This window comes from Ochlerotatus camptorhynchus, unplaced genomic scaffold (assembly GCF_037179485.1).
Source record: "Ochlerotatus camptorhynchus isolate MF236.1 unplaced genomic scaffold, CSIRO-AGI_Acam_v1.1 ptg000216l, whole genome shotgun sequence".
In the NCBI taxonomy this organism is placed as follows: Eukaryota; Metazoa; Arthropoda; class Insecta; order Diptera; family Culicidae; genus Ochlerotatus; species Ochlerotatus camptorhynchus.
Window position 1 is genome coordinate 915,285 of NW_027040706.1, and position 21,585 is coordinate 936,869.

General features: G+C 41.7%; 3 protein-coding genes across 3 annotated transcripts in view; 1 reads left to right on the forward strand and 2 right to left on the reverse strand.

Moving 5' to 3' along the window:
* The first annotated feature begins 2,276 nt into the window (after positions 1–2,276).
* The window catches only part of HHEX (Hematopoietically expressed homeobox), a 35,853-nt gene continuing 16,544 nt past the window's right edge, over positions 2,277–21,585 (forward strand). The window contains exon 1 of the mRNA XM_065224876.1: positions 2,277–2,954. Within this exon, the coding sequence (XP_065080948.1) occupies positions 2,543–2,954 (412 nt within the window). The 5' untranslated portion in view covers positions 2,277–2,542. The remainder of the gene's footprint in view (positions 2,955–21,585) is intronic.
* On the reverse strand, positions 5,117–9,479 carry LOC135703571 (uncharacterized). Its single transcript, XM_065224818.1, has 2 exons — positions 5,400–9,479; positions 5,117–5,344 (listed from the first exon to the last, which is right to left on the reverse strand). The coding sequence occupies exon 1, from the start codon at positions 9,477–9,479 to the stop codon at positions 5,802–5,804; it is 3,678 nt and encodes a 1,225-aa protein (XP_065080890.1). The 3' UTR covers positions 5,117–5,344; positions 5,400–5,801.
* LOC135703619 (uncharacterized) lies at positions 9,692–12,597 on the reverse strand. The gene is made up of 3 exons (XM_065224897.1): positions 12,186–12,597; positions 10,058–12,130; positions 9,692–9,891 (listed from the first exon to the last, which is right to left on the reverse strand). Exons 2-3 carry the CDS (start codon positions 11,814–11,816, stop codon positions 9,692–9,694), a joined length of 1,959 nt encoding a protein of 652 aa, XP_065080969.1. The 5' UTR covers positions 11,817–12,130; positions 12,186–12,597.

A 21,585-nucleotide genomic window follows, 5' to 3' on the forward strand; every position in this document is an offset into this window, starting at 1 on the left:
ACGGCGTCAGGCACATCTGGAAGAATTTGAAGATGCACCCATTTCGATCATGGAGACCAGGATAAAGGGTGCCGGTTGGAGCAGCTGCCAACAATCTCTACTGAGGGAACCATGCTACAAACTTTTTCTCTCTCCCTCTATACATGGGCCCCACCGTTCCCTGATCAGTTGTACCGAAACCCCCCCCCCTTCTTCCCTTTATTGATGTATCTTTAAAAAAAAAATATAATTATGAATAAGTCTATTTTCTGCGTTTGTGCCAATTTTTCTATACGAAAGATCGTCTTGGTGATCGTGTTGTTCCGCCTTTCTTTTGTTTATTTGTTGTATGTGTGGTGTCCTCGCGAAGCAAGTGTGTGTAGCCGACCCTGAGAATAAACCCATAGCTCTGAGCTAGCCAATGAATGAACCGTTGCATACCTTTTGGCGTTATCCCCATATGTCATCCAGGACCGAGCGTCTAAATACGATCAGGGGTTGAAACAGTTGACGTTTTTTACTACACTCACTTCGTTGTCGTGCGCGACAGTCTGTTTGTATTCGCACACTCATGCTCTACCGTCGTCTCTCTCACACAACACGAGCGGTAGAATAACATTCGAGCTAAAAGAAAATTATCAAAATAGCTATCATATAACATGTGTGATTTCGTTGTAATTCCTCCATTTGGTGTAAATCAAACCATTTCTGATCAGAAATATTATTACTAGGATATCAGTGCTTGCTATTTTCAGAATTCACACAAGCACACCATCAGCAGCTCTTATTATGAGAAAAACTAAAATAAATACATTCGTGACGGTCTTCGGCGACAGTGTCGTATGACAGAGCCTTTCATACGACATTTTAGTTTGGTACTGTACTATGATAGCTTGTTTTGCAAGTGTCGGAGGCAAAGACAGTCAATTATCACAGAAAATGTGTCGACTACCGTGACCGCTCACAAGACTGAATACGATCCAATTATTGAACATTCATGTTTTCCTTTGAATTTTACATTGTTGATGGATATATGTTTGATAAAATAATAATGAATATTTTCCTGTAAAGATTACTAAACATAATTCAATTTTAAACTAGCATTATCTTATTTTGCAACTGAAGATTAGAAGCTGAAAAGTTAAGAAAAATGAAATCATATGTAAAATGCCAATAATATTTAAAACAAGTTTAATCACAACATTTCCAATACTGAATATCAAAAGAACATTTTTTATCAATCGGCAATTGATAATTGTGACATGTTAATGTTGTTGATCGGTACATGTTATGGTCATGGATAAATGCAGTACAGTAAACAATGTAAAGTGTGCAATAATTAACAACTTACCCTAATGTTATTTGAGTCGTATACAAAATGTATCAGCAGTAAGAATCAATGCTGCAGATTCGATGCAAATTATCTGTCATTTGAAATGTTTTCATTTCTACAATAGACCCTCCTGTGAAACTATCATAAACACTGGTAAAAGCCCAATGTCGAACCGGTGTGCGATTGATTATAATTATTCTTAGAAACTATTTTACTGAAATTATAATCAAACATTTCATACACTTCATTAAATAGTCTGCAACATCTATCAAGCGGATTGTTATATCCGTAAGTAAAACGGTGCCCGGGAGTTCTCAAAAAGTGAAAATTGTGGAGATGGCATATGGAAGCGTGGATATTGATGTTCAGTAGCGCACTACTGCCGTCGATATGATTACCAATCATGTCAAATATTAGTAACCAGTGCAAGAAACTACGACGGATCATCAAAGTTTGAAGCCCAATGAGCGCGCGTCTACCAATGGTGTAGCTTTTCAGGATTGGTCAGCCGCGATAATGCAACTCCAATAGAGCGTTTTTGTATTCTCTCGATGCGCGATACATGAGCAGCATGATACGGTGCCGACATTTTCACTCCATATTTAAGTACGCTACGATCCAGAGAGTACAACTTAAATATATTCCAAATATGTTCTCTCTAGAAAATAAATTTAGTCGGAACTAACGAACAAATAACATTTGAATAAACATTTCTTTATTACACAATCTGAAACATGCTTCTTCTACCATGTGAAATGAAGAACATAAAACCATCAAGTACTTCACAATATAACGCACTATATTCCATTACGAATCAAGCATTTGAATGCACACATCGAAGAGTTCGTTTTTATCTCTATACTATTATAATGTATATTTATCCTTATCGCCCAAATTCTGTCTGTTAATAAACGGTTTAATATATACGAAGGAAACTGATAAAAATCGTTTAGTCAACGAAAGGTTTCGAACGTTGTTGGAACAGTTTGATTTCTGATACATGTTCGTCGTGTGGCAGTAGAAACCGAACCTTTCTCGCAATCGGTAAAACACATTGGTGAATTTCGAATTACAAATTTATCAAATCGATAGGACTGCAGTGATTGATATTGTTGTGATTAGTTATAGAATTCCAGTGGATAATTGATACGAAACAGTATTGTGTCGTGCTAAAAAACTGTGCAATTATCATATTAATTTTTGAGCCGTGCCACGGCCAAGCAGTGATCGATGAGAATGGGATCTTCAAAGAGGAAATCATCGTTTCGGATCGATGATATCCTGCATCAGCAAGCTGAACAACAGCAGATGATTTTTCAGCATCAACAGCAGCTTGTTCAAAACAGTGTACTGAAGCAGCTGACGGACATGACTACTGCACAGCCCAGTTCTTCAACGCCTTCTTCGACGTCAACCGAATATTGTAACAATGGGCCCAGGTCACCACCAGGATCACCAGCATCAGAGCATCCTGGCCGGGAATCACCAAAGAAGCCTACTGCAATGTACCCGAATCTTTTAGAATTTCAGAAAAACAACTTTCCCCTGCATATGCAATTTGGAATGCCTACCTTCAACCCAGCACTAAATCCAGCACTAAACGCTGCCTATTTGGAACACTACGCAAGCATGTTACACAAAGGTGAGTCAAGTCAGAAAATTATTATTATTATTATTATTATTATTACTATTCATTTCATTGGAAACATCTAAAAATAAAAATGATGCATTTGACTCCGAAAAAAACCTATCACTGGATTAGCTTATCTACGAACCGGGTCAGAAGATATCCTCGTGCTCGCAATAATTGTTCGAATTCCTTTGATTGCAAAACTTCTCGAGGAGAGGCTTGATAATCGTACCATAATCACAGTTGAACAAAACGGCCATGATGGGCCGTAAATTGGCATCACCACCAGTAAACCTGTGGATCCCACATAAAAGCACATTAAAAAAAAAACGAACACAGCCCCACCTACTTAATCCTGCCAACGCAATATCGATTCCAACTAACAACCTAATTCGAAGGCAATGTTTCTTTGAACGTACCTCCGGTCAAAGGGAGCCGCCAACCAAAATAAGCCGTAATCTTTCAACAGCGAGATTTATGAACACCGCGTTGCCACCTCATATCAAACTGATTCGATGGCGTTGATTTACAATCAACGAGCGGCAATTGTGATGTTTTTTTCACTTTCCGCCTGATTGTTGACTTCTGTTTGCCTTTGATAAGTTCAAAGTACCATAACTACCTGGTACCACTCGATGATGCATATACCCTCCTTCAATGCTTACGTCAAACCATATCGAATAAGCCGTAATGAGTACGTGAGGATTTTTATTTGGTAAAATTTTGAGTTGTTCAAATTGATGAAATTAGGCAAGGTAAATAATTTAAGCTGAGGATATTATAAAATCTGACAGACGGTGCTAATTTTTCGCTTAATTGACAATACATAGGGTATGCAAGCACAATAAACAGCCAACTATTACAATATTATTCAAATCTCAACAATTAATTGACCTACATATGTTAACATAAGCTTATCACTTCTTCATAAGCTTATAACATCTCTGATCACGCCTTCCTTCGGAAGGGAAGTAAAGCCGTTGGTCCCCGGATCATGAGTTGATGGGTCGATAGCTAGGGTCCAGGTGTGGGAGCTGCCTCCCTGGCGTCGGTAGCATTGGTGCTCAGCACGGAAAACAAGATCGACGGAAAACAAACCATAGGAAAAAATATGAAAAATGTCAAGACGAGTGAGTTATAATATCAGCCTAAAATTCATATTTTACACACCTAGAACTTACAGTAGCGTTCCGTTTTTAGCATCAAACGCTTCCGTGTTTGGCATCTACATATCATACATAATGAAGACACTAGAAAGTTCAATTCCTCATTAATAAAGCAGGAACTTGATCGTTGTTTCACAACACTGCGTGTGTTACACAAATATTGAGCTTATCGTGAAATTGAATCAAAAATCTAAACCTTAGCATAAGGTGAAATTTATATTACCTTAGACGCATCAAGCCCGCCGATGCAAAAAGTGCAATATAATGCTGATATTAGACTAATATAAAGATTGATAGCCGTATATCAACCTTATAATGAAAAAAGGGCCGAGCTATTATCGAGCGTGGTGGCTTATTGGATATATCTCGGATAAATAAGGATACATAATTTTAGTTTTATCTAGCTAGTAGGAATTTAATTTTGTCGGTCCTGACTTCTGCGCGTAGTATTGGCACAATCTACGCAACATTGAATACAAATGTTGTAGGTCCTAGATTGATGGTATGAATGGGCTTAAATAAAGGAGGGGGGGGGGAGTTAGTCCACCCCAGAGAATTTAAGAAATAAATACCGAAGCAATCTATTTCTTCATTGCATGGAGGAATTGTGATATTTTTCCAGATTATCTAAAATAACAACTGAAGTGCGGTAAAAATCGGTAGAACTGTTGTTTCAAACACATCGTTGGTACTTGAGTTGGTCGGCGTTCATCTCTTTTTGCCAGTGTTGGTGGGGGGGGACACACCCCTCCAAAGGGGGAGTTTGGCAAAGAGAGATGAAAAACCCGATTTGTACCTTCCTTAAAATTTGTCCTAGCTCGCTATCTACTTTCTATATGCAATTTTCACACTGACGTACTCTAACGGAACTATCAACTCTAGACTTTCATCTCCTCCATCTATTGTATAAAAATTACCACTTTAGTCTGTTATTTGAAATTAGCATCTTCACCTATGTGTTGCGAGAGGCAACAGGTGGACAGGGATTTCTTCCGTAAATTTAATATCAGAACCCAGAATTTAGGAGTTCGTAGAGATATTATAATTTTCCTGTAAATAGGTTACATAGTTTGTTATAAGGTAGTTTGTCTATATCTATAAGTGTGTTCGATATTAATTTTATTGTATGTATGTGGTCGGTATCGGTGTAAGCTTTAGCTGTTAGTGTTTTACTCACGTTTAGTCCCCTTTCTGTAGTTGTTTTATTTTATCTGTTTTGAGAGTACTGGCTGCAAGCTGTAATATTTGTATTGTTTAGATTTAGAAGAAATTCTTTTATTTATTTCCTTACCGCGATTCCAACTTTGTAGGCTAGTTTTTAGGTTAGATAGTAGCACTATTTAGCAGTAGTACCCTAAAAGCTATTAATTTAGGTTTAGGATAGTTATAGGTTCGATTAAATTTAATTATACTCACTAGATTAGGTAGTAATGTAAGTTCAAATAATAGTAATATTGATAACTTTTAAATCAAACTATATATAATTTAGTATTAAGCAAAACTTTTACACCGCACGGCTTTGTGTACTTTCTTGGCTTTATAGTCTTTGTTTTCCTCATCTGACACTTACCCCGATCGATGATAGACCTACCAAATTCTCGTTGTCATTTAGCCGTCACAGGCGATCGCATGCCAGGGTTGCTTTCGCTCGATCAAACGAGGGGCCTGCTGGATTGTGGAGATGCGCAGCCAACTAGGGATGGCCAACACTCCCCCCAGGTAAGCCGGACGTCTGGTCGGCTTGCTCCTCTCCGCGTCGAACATCCAGGACCGCCAGTTTGGCCACAGGGCGATCGTATATGCCGGTCGATGTCCTTACTGTAGCTGACCTGATTCGACCATCTTTGCCTGGTTGCGTTGCGATGACTCTACCTTTCGGCCAAGAATTCCGGGGCAGGTTGGAGTCCACGATGATCACCACGTCGCCTCGGTCAATCGGCTTCGAATCGACGAACCATTTCGTCCGTCTTGTAATGTCCGGGAGATAGTCCAATAGCCAGCGCTTCCAAAATTGATTGGCCAGCGCTTGTGATGTACGCCAGTTTTGTTTGAGAAGGGCGCCACTGTCATCCAGCGAGGTAAACGGTTTCGAGCCATCCGACGACCCCAGAAGAAAGTGGTTCGGTGTGAGTGCAGGTGACGACTCGTTATCGATAGGCACGTGAGTGAGTGGTCGGGAGTTCAGCGTGCTTTCAACTTCCGTGAGTAGGCTCCTCAGCACTTCTTCGGATGGCTTCCTTGAAGGGCAGATGGCCATCAGATTTTTCTTCAGGCTCCGGATTAGCCGCTCCCAACTGCCACCCATATGGGGAGCCAGAGGTGGGTTGAAGGTCCAGCTCGTCTCCGTGGTTACGAATTCCTTCATAACCTGTTCGTAGTCGACTGCTTCTTGCAGGTTCTTGAGTTCACGGCTGGCGCCAATGAAATTGGTACCCCGGTCGCTCCGAATAGTCCTTGGAGTTCCGCGTCGGCCCATGAAACTTCTAAGAGCAATTATACATGAGCTGGTGCTTAGCGAGTTGGCCAACTCTATATGGATCGCCCGTGTCGTAAGACAGGTGACGATCATTCCCCATCTTTTCTCCGTTCTTCTTCCGATAACAACTTCCATGGGACCGAAGTAGTCAACGCCGACATGAGTGAAAGGGCGTGTGAAAGCAGCTAGCCGTTCCGCTGGGAGGTCCGCCATGATTGGAGGTTGTGGAATCGAGGACTCGTTTTTGCATCGCTGGCAGCCCTTCCTTGTCGCCGCATACTTAACGCGAATGCGAGGAATGACGTACTTTTGACGAAGTTCGTTCACTATGGCTTCGTGGTTTTGATGGTGGAATTTTTCGTGGTAGTGGGCGATTAACAGGGAGGTAACAGGGTGGTCGTTAGGAAGGATCACTGGGTTCTTCGTTTCTTCGGTGGCATACTGGCAGGCGGCTATTCTACTCCGCATTCGCATTACCCTGCGATCGTCTAACCAGGGTGTCAGCTTGTATAAACGGCTGCTTTTAGGAAGGGTTCTATCTGGTGTATCACTGCGGTTGTTCAAGAAGAAGGCTACTTCATCGGCATAACCTTCTAGTTGAGCTAGGCGAAACAGAAAACCTTCAGCAGCATACAGTTCGTCTCTAGATAGCGGTCCATTTTCAGCTGGCTTGTTTGTACTCCTTCGACGGCAGTTTCCGACAAAACGGTGAACGTAAGCAACCACATTGATGAGCTTCTTCCAGCTAGAGAACTTCGAGACGATAATCATAGGATCGGACAAGGAGAGATGTGCCACGAAGGAGGGTCGTAACTCGTTGTCTGTAGGATCTGACTTCGACGAGACTTTCGGCCAATCCGATTCGCTACGGTAGAGAAAATCGGGACCTCTGAACCACCTGGATTCGGGAGTAAGATCAGGTTGTGTATCCCACTTGGTACCATCATCTGCAACGTTTAGTTTTGTCGGTACCCAAAACCAATCTTCCGCTTCTGTAACGTCGAGTATTTCACTTACACGATGTGCCACGTACGTGCTGTATCGTCGATGATCCGAATTGATCCAGCTGAGCACATCACGAGAGTCGGTCCAGAAGAATTCATGATGTATCGTAGTCTGAAGGGTTTGCGTAACCGACCTTGCTAATCTTGCTCCTATGAGAGCTGCTTGCAGTTCCAGTCGTGGGATGGAGTGGAACTTCAGGGGGGCCACCCTTGTCTTGGCTGCAACTAAAGAGCAGCATACGACGCCATTGTGTTCGAAACGGAGGAACATGGCGGCGGCTATACCGTTTTCGCTGGCGTCTACGAACATATGTAGCTGTACTTTACAGTCACTGGGGATCATCGAAGATCGAAGACACCGTGGTATTCTGACGCTTTCCACCTGCGGCAACACTTTCAACCATCTGGCCCACTTCTCGTACAAGGAATCGCCGATTTCTTCGTCCCATTGAACTCCGGCACGCCACACTTCTTGAAGAAGAATTTTCAAGAACATCAGGAAGTGAGAAATCAGTCCAAGGGGGTCGAAGATAGTCATGAGGACTTGGAGCATCTGACGTTTTGTGGGTCGACAACGACCGGTGAGCAGATCGGGATTGTAGCGATTCCATCCGATTTTGTATACGAATTCGTCGGCTGTTGTGCACCACCACATCCCTAGCACTTTCTCGGTAGCCATCGGTCCCATCGACATATCCATGTTCTTCTCCGTAGTACTGCTTTCGCTCAGCGCGTTTAACACCTGGCGTGAGTTGCTCACCCAGTTGCGTATTTCGAAGCCACCTGCAGAATGTACTTGCCGAACCTCTTGCGCAAGGCGAATGGCATGCTCAGGCGTCTCGGTGCTAAACATCGCATCGTCCACGTAATGCCGCTTCTTTATGACATCAGCTGCCTCAGGAAACTCTCCAGCAAACCGGTCCGCGTTAATATTTTTTACATACTGGGCACTAGCTGGGGAGCAGCTAGCGCCGAATGACATTACATTCATTACGTAGACCTGGATTTTGCCAGTCTTGTCCGTCCAGAAGAACCGCAGACACTGTTGATCTTCCAACCGCATAAAGATCTGGTGAAACATTTCCCGTATGTCCCCAGTGACGCCAACCCGGTATTCACGGAATTGCAACAATATTGCAAAGAGTGAACACAGCTGATCGGGACCTGTTAGCAGCGCAGAGTTCAGGGAAACGCCAAATACTTTTGCAGCTCCGTCCCACACAATCCTTATTTTGCCAGGTTTATTGGGGTTAAAAACTGGAAAGATTGGCAGATACCATACTTTTGGGTAGTGTTTGTTTAACTCTTCATCTGACAGTTGGCGAACATATCCCTTAGCCAGATAATCAGACATCTTCTCATTCAGAGCACTGGCTAACTCCGGATCCTTCTGCATTCGCTTCTCGAGGCCGTAGTGTCGACGTAATGCCATTTCTTTACTATCTGGCAGACGAACACCATCATAGCGCCATAGTAGTCCAGTCTCATACCGGTTACCTTTGAGCTTGGTTAGAGATCGGAGAAGTGAGACGGCTCGTTGATCGTCTGTTGACAGCAGATCTTTGCTCGTTTTCATGATGCCTAGACTGTCCATCGAAAAGTATTCCTTTACCATTTGATGTACGTCTTCGTCGGATTGATGGCTGCACTCGCAAGCGTGGAACGTATAGTGGACAAAGTTTGAGGTATTACTAGTATCACATCCCCCGCATATTGTCCAGCCAAGTCTGGTTTTGACGGCTATAGGTTGTTCCAAACTTCCCTCCTTACTTTTCAGCACCAGGCCAACTGAAGCGTGCTTCAGGCCGATGAGGATTTGTGGACGAACGTTCGTATAGGATCCGATCGGCAAATTTCGACAGTGTGGGTACTGTTGCGCAATTTCCTCCATTTTAAGGGATTGGCATGGTAGTAACAACTCTTTCACCGTTCGAACTCCATTTAGTTGGTACTCCTTAGCGTGGTTCTGCGTACCAGTTATTTTCAGATCCACTACGCGTGAGCTCTTCTCGTTGCGCTCAGTACCACCTGTCCATCGAAGGCAGAGCGGGTTGATAGGGCCATTTAGCTTCAGTTGGTCAGCTAGATCTTGGTCCAACAAAGTCACAGCTGAGCCCTCGTCGAGGAAGGCGTAAGTTTGGACAGCTTCACCGTTTCCGTACAGAGTAACGGGAAGATAGCGGAACAGTACGGCATTTGCAGCGGACTGGTGGGTGTTACATCCATGTGCTGCGCTGGGTCCAGCTTGTGGGGCTGCGGGTGGTGCTGTAGTTGCCGGGTGGCTCGATGCAGGGTGTTGGGATCTGTTGTCGTTATGGAGTAGCTCGTGGTGATAGAACGCACAACCATTTCTTCCACATGGCTTCGTGTCACATCTCCCTTCGTGGCGGCGGAGACAGCGGCGGCATAGTCCAAACTCCCTTACAGCAGCCCACTTGGAATCTCGAGAGAGTTGAAGGAAACGTTTACAGATCGATGCAGACTTGCATCTTCCATCACATACGGGGCAGCTATCGACGCCTGGTGTTGTCTTTTTAGAGCTATCACCGTCAGATTTGTCCTTCGAAGATTTCGGAGAGTTCCCTGTATAGCATTCGGAGTGAGTGTGCAGGAAAGTGCTGGTCTTCTTTGACGAATTGGTTGCGATTTTCGTTGGACAGCTTGGCTGTACTATGGCTGGTATCGTTAAAACACTCGCAGCCTCGGCGAGCGAGAATATCCATTCACCAAATGTTGCTAGGTTTACCCTTGGAAGTTGTAAGCGATATCGGGCCCATTCCAGCTTCAGGGTAGGTGGTAGCTTGATTACTAACTGGTGGAGGAGGGATACATTATACAAATAGTCATCTAATCCACATGCATCTACGGTTGCACAAAAGTTCTGCACCTTGACCGCAAGATCCACTAATGCCTCCAGTTTATCCTCCTTGATCGTTGGAATTGCGTTTATTTTCACGATCAATGAATGAATGATCGCTTCAGGCTGACCATACAGTACTCTTAACGTGTTCATTACACTTGACACGTTCGTTGGGTGCATCAAGCAGCTTTTAACAGCTTCGTACGCCTTTCCCTTGAGGCATTTCTGCAAGCGGATCATGTTTTCCTCGTTTGAGTATCCACACATAGCGGTGGATCTCTCAAACGTTGAAAAGAATATCGGCCAATCCTCAGGGTTCCCAGAGAAAGGAGGGAGATCCTTAGATACAGCTTGTCGAGCAGCGAGTTGGCTATGCGAAGGAGGACAAGTATTGTACCAAGTATTTCGTTGAGTTCGATTAACCGAAGCAGCGGAAGACGTATGCTGTATTCCCGTGGGGAGGAGATTGGGGGCTACCCTGGAAGAACTTCTGACACCACACAGCGGAGAACTGTTTGGGTTTCTCGGACCTGATCGACTAGTGATCAATTGACGTTGGTCTGCATATGGTTCAGAATGTTCTGGTGCACTGATGTTGTGATCTACCCGATTGTGTCCTGCAAGAACTAACCGACGGTTTCCGCCTGCTGGGTTCGGATGAGCGGTGGAGTGTCCATCAGGATTAAATGGTTCTGTTGCACCTCCAGCTACGTTTCCGTCAGCCACCTGGTCGTTTATTTCTTCGACCCACTTTCTCACCCGGCTGCTAGATTCGCTGTGGTTCGAGCTTGTCCGGTCTGTCATTTGCTCTAACAGCTCGTACTTATCCTTCAGATAATCACGGAATTTATCGGCTTGCGCTTCTTCGAAGGCTCGTTCCTCCTCCAACTTCAGTAGCTGCAACTTCAGTCGTGATTGTGATGACACCTTGGAAGATGCTGGCCTTTGGATGGATTCCTTCGTCTTCACTGAATGCGCTTCCTCACTGGCAGGTGCTACTACCACCTTTGGCACCATGTTACGTTGCTCCTGCTGGCTGTTTCGATCCACAGAAGATGGTTTGGAGCTTCTCGTCCGTTCTTCGATGACACTAACCTTAGAGCTGACATGTCCTTCTCGATGATTCGATGACGAAGACTGCAGCTGAGTTTCCTTGGCAGTTTGGCACTCGTGACAAACCCAGCTCTGGTTTTCGACTTCGTTAGTAACGCCCACACACGCAAAGTGGCTCCACTTATCACACCCATCGCATTGGACCATGTCCGTCGTATCAGGATTGTCGCAGTCCTGACACGTACACGCTTGGTTACAGATCTGATCATTCTTGGACGATTTACCCCGACTACCACGATTACCACGGCCGTGCATGATTCAATTCGCTTGCGTAAACGAAAATTATAAAATGTTGCGAGAGGCAACAGGTGGACAGGGATTTCTTCCGTAAATTTAATATCAGAACCCAGAATTTAGGAGTTCGTAGAGATATTATAATTTTCCTGTAAATAGGTTACATAGTTTGTTATAAGGTAGTTTGTCTATATCTATAAGTGTGTTCGATATTAATTTTATTGTATGTATGTGGTCGGTATCGGTGTAAGCTTTAGCTGTTAGTGTTTTACTCACGTTTAGTCCCCTTTCTGTAGTTGTTTTATTTTATCTGTTTTGAGAGTACTGGCTGCAAGCTGTAATATTTGTATTGTTTAGATTTAGAAGAAATTCTTTTATTTATTTCCTTACCGCGATTCCAACTTTGTAGGCTAGTTTTTAGGTTAGATAGTAGCACTATTTAGCAGTAGTACCCTAAAAGCTATTAATTTAGGTTTAGGATAGTTATAGGTTCGATTAAATTTAATTATACTCACTAGATTAGGTAGTAATGTAAGTTCAAATAATAGTAATATTGATAACTTTTAAATCAAACTATATATAATTTAGTATTAAGCAAAACTTTTACACCGCACGGCTTTGTGTACTTTCTTGGCTTTATAGTCTTTGTTTTCCTCATCTGACACTTACCCCGATCGATGATAGACCTACCAAATTCTCGTTGTCATTTAGCCGTCACAGGCGATCGCATGCCAGGGTTGCTTTCGCTCGATCAAACGAGGGGCCTGCTGGATTGTGGAGATGCGCAGCCAACTAGGGATGGCCAACACCTATGTAAATCGTTGACTTCACGCAGAAGTGCTTAACGACGTTTCGGGGTATCATCCAAACCATTTGTGGAATAGTTATATAATTTGTTTTATCGTTCGTGTATGGCATTTTTTTATTAGGGACGTGTTAAGCTTACACTTCAAGGCTAAAACCGTGAAAAACATGTAATAATTATTTGGTAAATATTGGTCAATGGGGTCTTTGATGTCTTCGACAACATTTCTCAAAATTATAAAATACACAACTTTGCCGAAGAAACTATCCTTGTAGGACGCTCCGTTCAAAAGACAGATTCTGGTGCCTCCTACGCGACAGGAATACGAACTAATTTGAAAACACCAGCGAATCCAAACACATAAAGCAACCAACGATACAGACAAAACGGTTGCTACGACTACCATGACAAACTCGCTCTGTAACATAGCTTGATTTGAGTGGTAGAAGGATAATGATGTATTGCTTGCCTGATTTGTTGCAATATACACCGATGAGGACATAGCTTGATATGAATCGAGAAAAGACATAACAAAAAAATTCCCATTAAAACACGTGTATCATCGTCGGCTTTACTTCGTGAAGCAGCTTGCCAACAATTTGCTCGTTTCCTTCTACCGCCCCGAGTGAGTTGTGTCGCACGGACTGCTTGTCATGAAAAAGAAGGAAGAAGATTATATCATTATTGCTTTCCACTACTGACATAGCGTTATTATTCGGTTCGTTGATCGCTTGTCATTTTGTCATTTTTAGATATTTTTGATTCCTTGGAAAACACCAAAAGCTGGCTCTTTGTAAACTAATCAATGTTGTCGAAGACTGAAAATCTGCATCCTACAGATTATATCCACGGCGCTAGAGGTTGTAGCCACGCTACCGGTATCGTTGCCTCACTGCGCACCCCCGGTAGCCGCAGGGTTGAAGTTAAAAATGTCATCAAAATTTACTTTGGAAATGATTCTGGAAGACCATCGTTGGACGAAATTGTTAATTTTGTTAAAGTGCTGGACGCGTATCCCGCACGCAAACTAAGTTGCATTTTTTATCATCCTCCACAGCGAATACAGCAGAGAATGATATAAGTTGGCCATGCAGACGATACAATGATTTTTTTTTTCTTTTTTATTTCGTGTTATACACTCCACATTTTTCGGTCTCCAATTTTCTTGCATTAGACCGCAGCTCGGTATATGTCATCCTCCGTTCATGCGGTCTCCACTAACATCCTGCGATGATGAATCCACATAATTATAAGCAAATCTTACATCCCCCGGTTGGGTGTGTCGACATGGAAGCTATATACAGAATAACATAGAAGAAATCCTTGTTCGTATAATTTAAGACCGAAGAAGCGATCCTGCATACATTGCTGCATAACGCAGAGCAATTAATGTTCCATTATGATGATGGAAAGGTACGCAAGTCGAATTCGGGAGAATACGTCCAATATGTGCGAGTGTATGATGTATCACTTGAAGTTCCCGACAAAGATCTAGCGTGCCGTCCGTGAAAAATTTCAAGTAGAACTGGGCATCGGTATTTACACTAGTATACGTGGTATTTATATAGATGTGAAAAAGGAAAACCCTACATTGCTGCATTTCCGCTGCTATACTATCCGTATTCTAGCAGGGGAACAAGAACGTATGTTTTGTTTGCAAGACGGAAGGTCACCGGATAAATTCCTGCCCCAAGCGGAAACCTCGAAAGCAGCATAAGAAACAACAATTGGCTAAAGAACGAAAGGACGAAGAGAAGCACGACCAGGACGAAGATCGAAGTGATAGTAGTTTGGAAACTAGTTCGTATGCAGGTGTGGTTACTGGAGGTTCCACAACGGACACGATTGAGGTACCCGACGAAGAAGTAATGGCAATTGACGACATGACCCCGGAGATTGAAGCAAATGTAGAAGAAGAACAATCAAGGGGAAACCAGGTTCAGCTGCGTTTAGATTACCGTAAATTCCCGACCAACTTGATGGGAAAAGAGATGTTCAACCAACAATAACATATTATTGAAGAGGATCCGACGGAAGAAAGAAGAAAGCAAACTGTAAACTGTCGCCTCCCACGAAGATATAAACTCATTATGTCTCTCTTTTTTATTAGCAATTAAAAGAAATGTATTAATCGGCGTCGTAAAGCTAACGCGATTGAGCCTTCCAAATAAATAAAGGGAAGTCTGGTCCGTAAAAAATCCAATATAAATTCAATTATGATTGTAGCCATGATAATTACTGTCAAAACATTGGATATTTTTGTCGATTACCATATAATCACAACGGAATTCATGGTTCACAACCTTGTTCACAACAATGAAAATCATGGAATTTGATAAATTTACTTTAAAAAAGGGGTTTTTAAGCTTCTTAACATTAAAAAAAAACTGATTTTTCTCGAACAAATTTGATCTAATCAATTATTGTTTTAGCATTGCATCGTTGAACATCGAAATTATTTTTTTCTTTCGTAGAACAATTTAACAATCAATTTTAATGTAATCGAAATTCAACAGTTTACAGTTTTAAATGTAATTTCAGTGTCTTCTCGGATAAAAAATAAACATTAAATTACAATAAATTACAATAAAATACAATAGATTCTATTGTTGACAATTAACCCTATTGTAATTGTATTGTATAGGTCAAATGATCTAAATAGTCATCCAATAGGTTTTCAATAAATTCTATGTTATCAACATACTGAACAATAAAAAAAAAAACAATAAAATTTATTGTAATGAGATCAAATTTGTAGGGGAAAAATTGATTTTTTAATAGTTACGGTAACTAACAACCCCCCTTTTTAATAGTAAAAGTCTATTGTATATAACAATAAGTTCTAATGTATTTTTATTGCTTGTGACTATAATATTTATGGTTGCTACAATAAATGTTATTGCATTGTAACAATAGGTTCTAATGTTTTTGTATGGTAATTTTTTATTCGGCTTATTATAGTTCAGGGCATTTTGACTGCAGGACTTATGAACTAATGTAGCCATTATTATATTCATCGTTATTAAGAGAATCTAACTGCCATTCATTTTCTATAAAAAAAATATTTTTCTGAATTATGAAATCATTAGATGCTATACTATGTTTTGAACTTGTACTGCTGCGGATACACTTGTATGGCAAACTATGAACATGCGCATTATTTGTAAAATGAATTATGAGCACACCCATGGTCACACTTATATAGCTTTTGTATAGTTGTTGTATAGTTATTGTATAGTTGTTGTATAGTGCTCATAAATATTATATAAATAATGCTCATGCTCATAGTTTGTCATCCAAGCGTATTTCACTCAGTTGATGTAACATAGTTTTTCTTTACAAAATTACTGGAGTAGGATCGGAGTTCACTGTAGGTGTAGACACGCATAGAGTGGTTAAGGTGATACTCTAAGCAAGCCTTAGCGTGTAATTTCAAAAGCACAAATGTCAGCTTCCATAAAACATACAAATATGAAATTGCTTGGTTGCTGCGCTACAACAGAGATGAGTTATTTCATTATCGTACATTCTGTGGATGTTGACCTTTGTGCTTTTGAAATTCCACGCTAAAGCTTCCTCAATTTTCTCATTGAAAGTCCAAAATGAGCAGCGATTATTTCTCTTTTCGTATTTCTCTTTTCGTGAGACGCAAAAATGAGAACCGCTTTACGCCTAAATACAAATCTACTATATTTTACGTTCCTATTTATAGGAACCTCATACACTTTTTCAAAAGTGTCTTAAAGAAAAAACATGTATCGTCAAGAGGGTGCAGAGTTATTAAGAAATGACTGATTTGTGCGAAAAATTGAGCAAGCCAACCCTACCGTGCGGGACGTAAATCCGTAAAGGTTCAAAATCCGTACACCTCATACAAGTAGGTATTTTGTATGAAATGCACGGATTATTATTATTTTCTTATGTGTATAGATTTCGGTCCCCCACGGTACCTGACAATTTCGCTTTAGAGAGTCACAATTTTATGATCTGTGAATACTTACACTTTACATGGCATACAGACTCAGATGACTTGAATCTTCAAAATTCACTCATCTGGATTTTAGTATGCGGTGTAGCCTTTTTGCATTGTACTAATGGTTATGCAGGATATCTGAATATAATCTGGAGGTCGTTTGAATGTAAAACTACCTATTATGATTCTACTCAATTGTTACCTGATGGTCTTCATGAATTGCTATTATCGACAAGATTGACGGACTCCTTCCACTTCGCGTTTTCAGGGACTTGCACGTAAGATTTTACGATTTTCAGAAGAACCATGCTAAGCTATTGTCATTGAGATTTTTAACTTCGCCAAAAATATTGAACTCCTCTTAAAGAAATTTATTACTATGCTTTTTGACGCATTTATCTCTTTAGTAGGGGTCAATGTAGCTCAAAACAAAAAAATTCGTTTAGCTTGTTTCTATCCGTAATTTTTAACATACCTCCCACTCCACCCCTCATTAAACTTATCAATTGGTTTTCCATTTCATCCTCCAACCAACCCGAAAATGCTTGGAAATCGACGATAATATCATCTTTCACCCACATTTGCTTGCTGAGCAAAGTCTGATAGTTTGTTCACAGACAAACAGACGTAACGCATGTAATGTCACTCAGTCTGCTCAACATAACAATGTTTATCAATCAAAGCACATGTATTACGCTGACCTTCACATCTTATAACAAATCATGTTTGTTTCCCTTCCACTCCTGCTCTTAGTGTCACTACTTTCTTTTCAGAGTAATCACATTATTTTCTTATGTTCTACGTACTCACAGCATTTTCTTCTTAATTCGGGGCCCCGGTCTGCCATCTGCATCCTCCAATGCACGGCATCGTTGCGTTACCCCTACCGGGGAACAACTACTGAAGTCTTCCCTTCCCTACTAGGATTTCGAAGTCGGAAATAATTCACGTCCGAACCTACGCGACTACCGAAACCTTTTTCGAGTTGGAGAATATTTCTCCGTTTATTAATTAATCAATAGCTTTTATACTAAACCTATTGGCAAATCAAAGTTGGCACTCGTGGAGAATAGAAGAACTATGAAAGTGATGATGGTTTCAAAATTTTCCACGGGGAAGTATACGAGTGCAATCTTAAAATGCTTTTAATTTGAAAATGGAGCATTTTATTTAAATCTGGTTACTGCTACATTATTATTATTTAGCTTTATTAAAGAGGCTTTCAGCCTTGGGCTGGTTCGCCTCCACTGGTTACTGCTACAGTGGTAGAAAAGCGGAAGTCTATGTTTACACCTAAAAATCTGAAAAGAAATTAAGTTTTCTGTATTATATGTCTATTGAGTAGTCCTGAAGTTTTCTACTAACGAAGCACTAACCAGATTTAAATAAAATGCTCCATTCACAAAATAAAAGCATTTTAAGATTGCACTCGTATACTTCCCCGTGGAAAATTTTGAAACCATCATCACTTTCATAGTTCTTCTATTCTCCACGCGTGCCAACTTTGATTTGCCAATTTACTAAGTACATTTTTTTTTTTTGACATTCTTACCCTCTCTACTCTCCCTAGCTGCGCGCGTCGTGAACTTTTTTTTTTGCAATGTTATTATCACCGGTCGTTCACCGAACCTTTTTTTTTTCATTTACTTCATATACCTCTACCCGTCATACCGTCGCCACCTAGATCCGAAGTGCAACCTTGCATAAAAATGAATTTGTTGTTTTTACCGATAATTGCACTTCGCATCCAGGACATTATTCGTCTCGTATGTCCAGTCAGCTGTTTGTAGTCCAAAGTCGAATGTGTTTTGCTTGAACTTGATGACATAAAATTGCTGCGTCTATTCACCCTCTCGCGGGACGTTGGCCCTCGTAGCTCTGCATCGGAATCCCCCCACCTCAGTCGGTAGAGCGATCCACGCTCAGATGTCTCTTCCGCAGAAACAACACACATGCACGGCCGTTCACTATCCTGCACCGTTTCACCCCTGAACAGTACACTGAAACAAAATCCATTGGCAAAAATACTATATTGCTGGTTTAAATTAAATACCCTCACCAATAAATTTTTGCAGAAAATAATTTCATTTAATTTTACTATTATTTCTATCAAAATTATTATGCATTTTGAGCAAGCATAGTAGTTTTGCCAGAATCATAGTAAATTTGTTAACATTCATGGTAAACTAAACTGAATTCATAGTAGATTTAACAGTAATAAGCGTGGTTATATTGATAATAAGTGTTTTCTGCAAAATAGTATTGCTAACTATGGTCCTTGTTTCAGTGTAGGGTCGGTATTTCTCCGAATTATCGTCTCTTGCCCGGTCCTTTTCGCATTGGGATCTTTCGGCCTGGAAGCACCCGTCAGACCGGTGTTGCTAGTGCTGTTCACTGTCTGAGCCTAGCCACAGCCAAGTTCAAATTTGCGCTCCGTGTGAGACAAGCGTCATTCGCAGTGGATCCAATTGGAAGTCGAGCCACCTCCAACGGTTCTACCTGAAAGGCTGCTTTGGTGCGAATACGAGTCCCTCGCTTCCGTGCTCCATCTTGCCTGGCTGTCTGATGGACGTCACCAGCGCAGCTTACAATTCTATCGTCGATACGACTGGTGCAGAAAAAAACACCCTGCAAACGAAACTCACGTCAGCCACAAATAGATTCGGCATATTTTGGGTAGTACTTACTCCTTCTGGAGGTGTCTTTTTGTTGCGTTCCGTTCGCGTTCGAGTTCCGATCCTCTTCCAACCTGGGTCATGTCGTGAGAGGGTTGCTGAGCTGCGTGAGGTTTGAATGTGTGGTTAGGTGAAAGCAATCGAAGATGGTAGCGCGGGCACATTGGCACTACTTAAGGCCGGCGCACAATGCATACGTTTTCGGTTTTTTTTGACAGCAAATGCATGGGCTAACTGTCAAAAAACCTGAAAACGTTTCTACTGTGTGCCGGCCTTTACTCCTATGGGAGGTGGTTTTCACCAGATTTCAATTCACGTTCGAGTGCCGATCCCTTTTCCAGCTGGTCTGCGTGTAAGGGCCTGGGAAAAATTAAGATTGTTGGTGGGTGAAATCAACCAGAGGATGTTGAAATTGGCATTATGAAGATTAACCAGATTCAATTCATGGAATTCCTTACTTGCTTTACGATTTTCCGTTCTCTCTCTCTCTCTCTCTCTCTCTCTCTCTCTCTCTCTCTCTCTCTCTCTCTCTCTCTCTCGCTTGCCCCTTTCATCGACAAAATCACTCCCACGTCCTTGGTCGACTCCGCCGAAAACTTCCAAAAGTCACGGTTCCTCTAATCCTATAAGGCCTCCATCTGTCCGTGGTCGTGCCAAAGGCAACCTTTTTCTTTTTTGAAATCGCAGTCCAAAATAGTCCAGCGTGGGTGTCGAGAAAATTCGGGCATTTTCCTTCCACTCTGAATGCGTGCCATACCGCTCAGTTTCACCGAAAACCTCTTCGAGATACGCTGCTGCTATGTTTGTGTCTATGAGTGTGTACGCGGGTCTCGCAGTTTATTTCCACCTTCATTTCTGAGGTCTTGGCAAGATAATCTCAAGCTGCAATCTGCTCTCAAGCGATGTGCGCCGTGTGGATGCCAGACTAGTTCAGCAACATTCACACTTCCTTCGTACACTGACTATTTTATTTTTTATTTTATTTTAAATTTATGCTTCAATGGAATTTCATTTACACTTAGAAGTATCTTACTAACGTAACACAACATTACCAAAGCGGCAGAATTTTTAATGAGGCGATTAATAGTCGGCTCATGAAAAATTCTTATCAACTTCCTTTAAGAAGTCAGTCAGAGACGGATCCCATCCGCTTGAGTCTAGAGTCACACTCTTAGCTAAAGTAAGCTTATCCCGAGGGGGGCGACTCTATCTACAATGCGATTCTGAAGATTTCCTGCAAAAAGATGATGCACGATGCAAGTAGATGCGAGAAATGAAAGAAGATTTTTTTATAAATCGATTCGCTAGTGTGATATTTGTTGAGAATCTAGAATTGAGATTTAGATGTGTCGCCCCCCTCGGCTTATCCTAATCTACAACTTATATCTTCAACCAGTACCAGTGACTTCTGGCAAATTGATAACGTAACAACTGCGTTTTGGCAAATTGTATCTGACTAAGCTCTTGATCCTTCTTCTCATGACTAACTCGTCGCCGAGGAAGACATTCAACTCAATCTTAAGCAGTTATTGAGCTAAACTGTATTGGATTAAACATAAAACACATATTTATATCAAATTGGGATAGTTTTGTTGGTTGTATCTAGTTGTCTGACCTAGAGTAAATAGACATTTGCTCCCCTCAATCACCACGAGCCCAATCTAGGGAATTTAGCGCGCCCCAGCTTCGCGTTACTTTGAGTTGATAGCTTCATGGCGACCCCCCTAAAGACAACCAATATGGACTGTAGGAATTTCGATTCAGATTCAGATTGGACTACGCTTGTGTGTTGTTGTCACCAATCCAAGAACGTGTAACTAGATACCGCTACCAGTTTACAGGGTACGATTTCTCCCGGATCGTGAATGGCAAGCGCGATTTTTTCGCGAATGGAATGCGCGAGTTAGCGGATATCTGGCTGCTACTTCACACTGGAGCATAAGAACGACCGCATTGCGTGTGTTGAACCTTCACTGATGAAGACGATAGTCCGTAGCCTACGTATCCGACGAGTGATCAAGGTGGAGAGGTAGCTTTAGTGAATTTTTTTGCTCATCACGCCTGATCATTGCCATTTGTCCCGATTGGCGACGGTTTTTTGTCGATTCAATCCGTTTTTATGTCCTTAGCGTGGTACTGCACCTTCCTTACAGATACCACGTCCTCCGTACAGATTTGCACCTAGAATCTTTCTGACAACTGCTAGTGTGAACTTGGGGTTATGTTTTTTTATTCACGTTATCCACCTTCGACGACAGCTCGAACGTTCGTCGCTAGACAACATCTCCTTCTTTGTAATTTACTGAACGCTACCGTAGGTCGTACCGCTGTTTAAAT